The 10166-nt window shown below is 33.1% G+C and overlaps 1 protein-coding gene across 1 annotated transcript; it reads left to right on the top strand.

Moving 5' to 3' along the window:
- Positions 1-260: 260 nt before the first annotated feature.
- On the top strand, positions 261-1322 carry LOC132599531 (putrescine hydroxycinnamoyltransferase-like). Its single transcript, XM_060312878.1, has one exon. The coding sequence runs from the start codon at positions 291-293 to the stop codon at positions 1167-1169; it is 879 nt and encodes a 292-aa protein (XP_060168861.1). The 5' UTR covers positions 261-290; the 3' UTR covers positions 1170-1322.
- Positions 1323-10166: the final 8844 nt, after the last annotated feature.

Raw genomic sequence — 10166 nt, 5'->3', positions numbered from 1 at the left:
TAGGAGGTGGGCAGCTGCTAGGGTTGTAGAGACCTAGCCTGATACCATGTAAGATAATATTTGCCGTGTCTATTCTCATTCATTCAATAGGTTAATATACATCATTTACAACGTAATTGTAGGCTACAAATTAGGAACTAATTTGACTAATTGATTCTAACTTATGCTATCCTAAAATAGAAGATTACAAAATATTTTTGACTAAATATTTACATAATCTAACATTGATCCAAGTACAAGTCACGAGGTTCACGTGCGGCTCCGTGGTGGTCGGTTTCACCGGCCACCACATGATAGCCGATGGCCACGCGGCGAGCAATTTCTTCGTCTCGTGGGGCCAAGCTTGCCGCGGGGTCGAAATTACTCTCCTCCCATTGAACGACCGCACTATATTCCGCCCCCGGGACCCTCCCCTCATTGAGTACAACCATGTGGGGGCCGAGTTTGTGTCCAATTTAGCAAAGAAGGAGTCGTTGGTCAACGTCAACAATGAAAATAAAGAGAAAACCATAATCGTGCACAAAGTCCATTTCACACTTGAGTTCCTAAGGAAACTCAAGGCGAACGCCTCTTTCATGAACGGAAAAGCGAGGGTTTATAGCACGTTCGAAAGTCTAATAGCCCATTTATGGAGGGTCATTACAAAATCGCGCGGACTAGACTTGTTACAAACTACCCAAATAAGAATTTGGGTTGATGGGCGTAGAAGAATTATACCTCGAGTGCCTGATGATTTTTTTGGCAACTTAGTCCTATGGGCATTTCCAACATCAAAAGTGAAAGAATTACTAGATGAGCCACTTCACTATGCAACAAAGATAATTCATGATGCAATTACCAAAGTTGATGACAAATATTTCAAGTCATTTATTGATTTTGCACATCACGAAGTTACACAAGATTTAATCCCAAGTGCAGACATGAAGAAGGATTCACTTTGTCCTAATTTGGAAGTTGATAGTTGGTTGAGGTTTCCATTTTATGACTTGGATTTTGGTGCTGGTTGCCCTTTTGTGTTCATGCCTTCTTATTATCCAACAGAGGGGATGATGTTTCTTGTGCCGTCATTTATTGGAGATGGAAGCATTGATGCTTTTATTCCTCTATATCAAGATAACTTGGCAAATTTCAAGAAAATTTGCTACTCTCTTGATTTGAAAGCAAAATGAGAAGCAAACTTGCGTTGTTTGTAGCCGATTAACAATTTGGTTATTAATTTTCCTACGGGATTTTCTTATTATGTGCATTGTCATGTTGATGATCAGTATATCTTGGAGAAGAAATGTAAGTTTGGCACTTCCGATTTTTAAATGATGAATGAATGCTTTGTTGTTTTTCTATTCCCAAGGTTATTTCCTTCTTCATTTTTGTTATTTTTTAGGTTTTATATTTGGTGTCCGATATCTGTTTGATGTCCTTCATTAATTTTGATTCGCGCGGCACGAGGTCAACGACAGACTAGTATGGGAAGTAGGGTTTCGACAGAATCTCATAACTTTGATCCAAACCTTGTATATTTATTACTTCTTTTAATTCAATTTGTTTGTCTTACTTTTCTTTTTAGACCGTTTGAAAAAAATACATCTTTTTCTTTTTGGCAACTCTTTAATTTCAAATTTCCATATGACATGTTTAAGACCACAAAATTAAACCATTTTTGTTACATTCAGCATATTTTTAATTTAGGACTATAAGATTCAAAAGTCTTCTTTACATTCTTAAATTTCATGTTAAGTCAAAATCATACAAACAAATTAAATGGAGGGAGTAAAAGATTTACTGAATATGTATATATGATATACTTTAGAATTCATAAATTTAATTTCAAATCAATAAGTCATAAATTTCTAATACTTAGGTCCGTTTTTACAAAGATTGAACCCAAAACTTTTATTAAGGATATATATATAGAAAGATTTTTTTTTCCGTCTCACTTGCGTAGACTATTTCCTTCTTCGACAAAACCTTCATGTTTGATTTTCATGTAGTGAAACTCTGGAAATTGAAGTCATTTGGCCCCCGCTTATGAGTTATGAAAAACTTTTGAAAGCGAAAACGAATTTGTAAAGAACCATGCACAATTTTCTTGGTTGAAATTGTTTCACTTGATGTATTCTTTTCTAATGAGTACGTCTACCAATATCTATTTTTACTACGTTGTACTACAAAGAAATTGAAGTTCCACGCAAGATTCAATGCGTCTATACTTGATCCATCTATTACATATGACAATTACAATGACATAATTACTACTTTGATAAGTCAAATGGAGTTACTTTTTGGACTATTATTTTCTTGATAACATATTTAAACTTTGGTTATTTAGTTATTAGAGCACGTGATTTGTGTTTCTACAACTACTTTTACTTCCTTTTGAGGTTTGAGCTGCGTTTCACTATTCACGAATGTATGGTGTAACCGTGTAAGTTTGCATTTTCTGATTTAAATATTAAATGGTTGGAGAATACTTGACTATTATTCTATTTCAATGGTTAGTTCCTTTTTTGTTCAGTACTGTATTTGTTTTTGGGTATGACTAGTCTAGATTTATAATGTGTAGCTCATAAATTAAAAAAGTACTTCTTGTATATTTTCTATTTTCAAGCGCAAACTCGGAAATTCTATTTAAAAATTGAGGGAACATACTCATACCACCTCAACTAAAAGAATTATTGTATCATGAGAACCTAAAATTTATTGATTATGAGAGATGAGATGTACCACTTGTAAGTTGTAAGTTAATTTATAACAGTCTTAGGAATATTGCATAAATTAATTTTACCATAAGAAATGAGATTAAGACGCGCTTATTCATAAATGCATAAGCAGATTTCAGAATTGTGAAACGTCTAACTACGTCTTACTCTCATTACTTCTCTTACTGCTGGCAGTCGAATGGGTTGGTTGCCTTCAGTTTAAGGAGATGAGAGAGACCTAACCATTTATTTATAGGCATCAAGCCTTGACCTAATAAGTCTTCCCATAACATACTTTATTATGTTTTCAACAGAGCCTATAATATTGTTAGCCGACATCAATAATATAATATAATCGACTCAAGTCATGTGCACCACTTATATCTGTATAGTTCGATTAATAAACCAAAATAATCAAGTTACTGTTAGCCCGGTTTTAGTAAAATTTCTAACATTAGGTTACAATTATTATTATATGAAAGTAATGTTTAGGACTCACTTGTCTTAAAAAATAAAAATAGGGTAAAGATGCAAATATACCCCTTAAATTAATTTGCGATTTAGAGCGGATATACTTTCAGTTAAAAAAGTGGTGTATATATACCCTTACCGTTACAAAATGGTGCAAATATACCCCTTCCCTTACACAAATAGTGCACATATACCCTTTTCGCTAACGGGATTTTTTTTTTCAAATCATTTAGTTTATTTTTTAATTAAAAAAATGCCATGTGGTTTTAAAGAAAAAAGTCTACCTATTTTTTTTTTTTTGAGTAGACAAATTTTTCTAAAGCACGTGGTAATTTTTTTTCTAGTGGGTCGGGTCTGGTTCGTTTAAAAAATATTTCCGTGGCTTAAAAAAATAAATCTACTCATTTTTTTAATCTAACCAGACCCGACCCAACAGAAAAAAACGTGTGGCTTTAGAAAATATGTATATTAAGAAAATTGGTAGATTTTTTTTAGAGCCACATGGCATTTGTTTTAATTAAAATATAAACTAAATTATTTTTTTTTAAAAATCGTCAGTAAAAAATGTATATTTACACCATTTTATAACGGTAAGGGTATATTTATACCACTTTATAACGGAAGATATAACTGATTTAAATTGCAAAATTGCGGAGTATATTTGCACCTTTGGCCATAAAAATATATAGAAAAAGACCACATTAACGTTGTGTGTTCAAGTGTCATTAAGACACTAGTGTACTTGTCCGCGCTTCGCGCGGTTATAAACAAAGATTAAAATATATTGTTAAATAATTAATGTCACTATTTGATAAATATTGCAATAAGCAGTGTAGTTAGTGTAATAAAAGAGAGAAATACAGAAATACAAATTAAGTCCCGATCCTGAGATTGCCTGTTCAGGAAAATTGCTAAAGAGATATTCTCAAGCTGTAATTTCAAACTAAAAACTGCCGATAGAAAGAAGGAAAACATAAAAAAGTTGATATGAAAAGTTCCAATAAATTGATCATTTAATTATTGTAACTTCATACTAAATTCAATGAATATTATAGCAATATTAGTGGTTCAACCAACAACAACATTAAGTTTACTTGATCATAAATTACCTGACTTTCAAATGACGGTAATAAAAATAAATAAATAAAGATATATTCTCGACAAATTAGGGTGAGGAAATACTTGAATTATATTCCAATATAGTTATGCAGGAAATTTAAAAGTTAGAGAGAACTTTATTTTTGTTGGTTTTCTCTCGTACTCGGTACCCGTACTGAGGCTCATCTACTGCGTCTTTGCATCGTGTAAGATTCACTAATATTAAAGCTCACATATCTCAACTCTCATTCTTATACCGGTATTTGTTGAAGAGAGCATTGCTAGAATTAAGTTGCGATAGTGAAACATTACCGTGGAGGTTATGCTTTTATCATAGAAAACAAAAAAACAAAAAAATTAACGCACATGACGCAAAATGTAATGTAAAAGACAAGTCATGATACCATTTAGTGACTTGGTGTGGTATTTACCTACTCTCATCCTATAGAGATTATCAGAGAGCAACAAAGCATTAGATTTCCGAATAGAATATGTGCATGTAGTGTCAAAGAAGTAGAAAAAGTATTAAAAGTGCCCTTAAATATATATTCAATATGTAGGGAAATGGAAGAGTTTAACAACATTAATACAATGATTATTGCAATTTGCAACATTGTTGTGGTAATAACTCTCCAAAAGATAACTCCTTTGATGTGGGGACACTAAAGGGGATTTTTTTTTTTTTTGGCTTTTAATAATAATAGGTTTGATACACATTAATCATATATTCACATTCATTATCGAATAAGAAAAGAAAAAATATGACTCTTTATTATCCTTATTTATACCTCATTTACGTTATTAGAAGAAAAATCTGACCCTTCTTCAATACTCTGAATATAGATGTGTAATTAGGAGAACCAAATAAGGGAGGTCGGAAACTTTTATAATAATTAAGAGAGTTAACGAAATGATTTTTTAGTTTTTTAACATAGTTATTTAGCGTGATTAAGAGTGTTAAAGGAGAGATTTTTGAGCATTTTTATATCACATAAATGAGGGGGGGGGGGGGGGGGGAATAGAGAAAAGGCCAAAAAAGAAGAAAAAACAAATTGTGTTGCTATAATTGTGTTGCTTGGTGAAAGAGATGTATCACATCACCTTTACTATTCCTAATAGTTACATATAGTGAAATGGGTTTTTTCTTTAGTGTGCTTTAAATCCTCTAGAGCACCTATTTACTCTGGGAATCAAATGACCTTGTTATTTTAATATCTTATAATTTATATCTTCTTATATTCCCTTGCCTCATTTGCTTCCCAAATTTTAAACAAAAGCTTAAAATGCGTGCTTCGTTTTCTAGCTAACTTCCTAGCATTTATCATGCACCCCGCCACTTCCTTTAAATTGAGAAAAGAATTCTTTCTATACAATCCTAGTCTCTCTGTTATTCTTCTCTAGTGAAACAACTCCCATGTTGTATCCTCTTTTTTTTTTTGGTTGCAAAATCCTCAATTTTCTCTCTCCAGAATTGCTTATATAAAAAATAATTTGTATATGGATAACATCTATTTTGTCATAAATTACACGCATTTGATAAGTTTTACAACCAACCATTTGAAAACATTCTCGTGTGATTTCATTGCTACCACACATTGTCATATTTAATTTATTCATTCACATTAAAAAATATTAAAACTATGTGCTCATGAAAATGTATAACTTCTATAAAAGTTCTAAAAGACTAAAAAGATAACTTAATTGCTTATTCTTTGGCTGGCTTCTAATGTTTATTAGACTGTGTCATATTTTTTTGGGGCATTAACAACCAATAACTACGCGAAATATTGTACCATAGGCAGTATGGCTTCCAATCCTACAAAAAACTTAAAATATCGTTCCTAACAAAAATATTGCAATATAACTTTAAATTCATTGAAAAGAAAAAAGGAATAATAACATAGTCAACTTAATTTAGAAGTTTACAATAACATAAACACGCTTTTCATCATCGCAAGATAAGAAGAAGAAGAAGAAGAAGAAGAAGAAGAGGACGAAGAAAAGGAGGAAGAAGAGGAAGAGGACGAAGAAGAGGAGGAAGAAGAGGAAGAGGACGAAGAAGAAGAGGAAGAAGAAGAGGAAGAAGAAGAAGAGGAGGAGGAGCAAAGTTAATAGCAATTAAAAATACATAATTAAAATTCGTGTGAAAATTTCTCATTCACTTTCTAATAGACTTGTTAGTTTCACATCTCAGAGAGAAAGTTTCATAATTCATTATTGATAGATAAAATGGAATCATACATCTTATCAAAGATCTTTGTTCAGAACAAAGAAATAAAAAAAAAAAAAAAAAAAAAAAAAAAAAAAGAGAACAACATTAATTTGAAACCAAAACATCACAAAATGAATCTCCAAAAACATAACACGGTAAAGAAGAATACATTCACGGTAAAGAAGAATACATTCATGAACTCAAAGAATAGAAGAGAACAAAAACAGAATTTGAAAATAAGGTCTTTGCCTAGAATTACCTAAGTAATCAAATCAAACCCCCTGTGAAGGTCCATTTTGAGTGCTTGAAGTGGACGAACAATCAATGCACGTAATCAAGTTTCATGCCATCATATCTTCCTGCTCAGCAGCAGTAAATAGAATATAATTACATTCAAAGTAATAATTTTGTAAGACAAAAACATTATTATAAACCAAAAAATAAATAAAAAATGATTTCAAAATGATTAACCTGGCGTCAAATTAAAGGAATGACAATGTCATCATCTGAAACCTTAAAAAAAAAATGTTTAAAAAATTATAAACGGTAAAAGAAATTTGTGACAAAGAGAGGAGATTTTGCTAACTAAGACAAATTGTTTTAATATACAGATTACTTCTAAACAATTACCGATCCTTAGTTGATGCAAATTATTTCAAGATAAAATTGATAGAGTACGTGTTTTTGATCATATATAGGAGTATTTGACATGCAAACGTGATATTTACCTTGAGGCTGGTGTTTGATAATGAAACTGCACTCTCAACATTTCTCATTTGATTTAATCTTTTCCACTCAAGTAATGTTGGACTCCTTAATTTCCTAGAAGCAAATCTTACGTTTTCTGTTCACAACGTGGGGCAGGGATAAGGTGTAACAACACATAAATACATATTAAGATATCTAATAAAGAAGACAATTAGAGTGGGTGGTGAAAAGTTGATTAATTGAATTAAAGAACTTTTTAGCTATTAAAAATAAAAATAAATAGATAAATGAAGGGGAAAAGGTCAAAAAAAGGAGAAAAAAGATAAATAAGAATGAAGACCCTTGAGAGGTGCCACATCACCTTGTCTATGCATAGCTTTATATTATATATAGATTAAATAACACATTAACATTGTGTGTTCATGTGTCATTTTCTGAGGCCTCTAATTTATTCTTAATTATGGCTTTCACGTGATTTTATCATAAAGGGGCTGTATCACAGCTTGGACTCCACGTTGTTGCTGTATAATAATTGCGAACGAGATAGAACCGAGTGATACTTATAATGCAACTATACTTTTAGAATAAAAACTATAGATTAAAATCATGAATTGAATAAAATAAGTCATGGCTAGTTGGAGGAGTCAATTAAAATGACAGAGCCGTGTCTCCACTTCTTCTGTCTGACAAAGAACAAATGTTTCCATTGGCATATGCTTTCAAGATTCACATTACTGATCAGTCGCAGTGATCATAAATGCATTAAAATTTTATTGCTATTCAATTCAACCCCCCAACCCCAACCCCCACCTCTTCCTTTTTTTTTTCCCACTAAAGTATCTAATAATTATTTGAAGGTCCCATTGAATTAGAATTCGTGTTGAATAAAGGATAACGGATGTCGCTCATCGTATTGGGACGGGTAGATGAAATGGAGGCTCGGGTCCGGTATCTTGTGTGATATGGATGTGCCGCCAAGACTTAAAGGCAAGTTTTTCAGAGTGGTGGTTAGACTGACTATGCTATACGGGACTGAATATTGGCCAGTCAAGATCCCATGCTCAGAAGATGAGAGTAATAGAGATGAGGATGTTAAGAGAATCCGTGACTTTTCTAGCACAAAAAAAAAAAAGTTGAACCAAACTAGCGCAAAAAAAAAAAAAAAAAAACATTACTAGGCTTCACCCACTAAATTCGTGCGTGAAAGGACCAAAGTGCACAAATGCAACTTGGGCCTTTCACGCACGAATTTCGTGCGTGAAAGGACCAAACTGCAAAAATGCACCTGGGGCCTTTCACGCACGAATTTAGTGCGTGAAGGAGGGAAACAAAAAGCCGCCCCCTCCATCCCCACCACAGACCCGACTGTGACGCCCCCACCCGCCATTAACAGTCATTTCAGGTGGTCCCCAAGCCCCAAAACGCTATTTTGTTGTTGTTTTTCAATCCAAAACTCAATATTCTTGGTAAATTGAAGTGTAGGAACAAGTTTCTAAGGTTAGATTTTGGAATAGAGTGGCCCGGAGCTCATTTTGAAAACTCAAAAACACCTTCATTCTAGGTATTTTACTACAATTTTTTTATTACATTGCTAAATATATTATTACCTTAGGTATGGTGGGAGGGATCTGTGGTGGATTGCGCATTTTTTTTGCGCGTTGTTGGGCAGTCCACAGTGATGACTGCCCCCCCCCCCCCCCCTTTAATTTGTTTATCTATTGTTAATTAGTTAATTATTTATTGCTTGTTTATTTAGTATTTATTAATTATTCGATTAGCGACTTTAGTATTTATTAATTGTTAGACTGGCTAATTATTTATTTATTTTTTGCTAAGCCACTTGTTTATTTGTTAATAATCTCTTAATTATTTCATTAGTTAATTAATTGTTTATTTGTTAAATATATGATAATAATTTATTAATTTTTTGATTAGTAACTTAATTGTTTATTTATTAAATATATGATAATAACTTGTTAATTATTTGATTAGTTAGTTGATTGTTTATTTATTAATTATTTATACTAATTGTATGCTAACTAATTGTTAATTATTTGACTTATTAATTTTTAATCTTTATATTTTAGGATTGAAAACCCTTAGTTTAGGATTCATAACCCATAGCTTAGGATTTAAAACCCTTAATATAATTTTCGACAAAAGATTGCATAACTAATATTACTTGTTAATGATTTATTTAAAATACGTAAAACAGATCGGTCACCACAATCCTTAATAAAATTTTCGATAAAAGATTACATAACTAATATCACTTGTTAATGATTGATTTAAAATACGTAAAACAGATGGGTCACCACAATCCTTAATAAATTTTTTGATAAAAGATTACATAACTAATACTTGTTAATGATTGATTTAAAATGCGTAAAACAGATGGATCACCACCCTCTTGATCCGGGGCCCTTCGATCGAGAGTTACTGTATCTTCAGCCCGAGCATAGGTCGCAACATATATGGACATCCGACCTGCAGCCTGAGTCTCAGGTCCGTACCCGGTTAGGGGACTCAGCATGGGAGATCTTAACTACTCGCCCCCCACATCCTCGTGTCCTGGATATACTACGTCGGGGCGGTATCTACCGGTGCATCAAAGTTGGTCGGGTACAGCACGATAGGTCGCTAGTGACTACATTGATTGAGAGGTGGCGACCGGAGATGTACATATTTTATCTCTGCGCCGGTGAGGCTACCATTACCCTTCAGGATGTGGAGGTCATTTATGGGCTACAGGTTGATGGACGCCCATTGTATATTGAGGAGCCTCCTGTGCTGCCGCCTTACTGGGATGAGTTGACTAGGCTCACCGGTTTCGCGGCTTTGGATGGTCACATTTCTGGCCAGAGTCGACTTTTGTTGTCGGCCCTTTACGCTCACTTGTGCCTCATAGACATGCATCATCCGATTGGAGAGGACACGCCTCAGGCTGATATTGACGGACGCGCGCGTCTATACCTACTCAT

This window comes from Lycium barbarum, chromosome 6, assembly GCF_019175385.1.
Source record: "Lycium barbarum isolate Lr01 chromosome 6, ASM1917538v2, whole genome shotgun sequence".
Taxonomy (NCBI): domain Eukaryota; kingdom Viridiplantae; phylum Streptophyta; class Magnoliopsida; order Solanales; family Solanaceae; genus Lycium; species Lycium barbarum.
The sequence above is the reverse complement of the archived record's forward strand: the minus strand, read 5'-3'. Positions and strand labels throughout refer to the sequence as shown.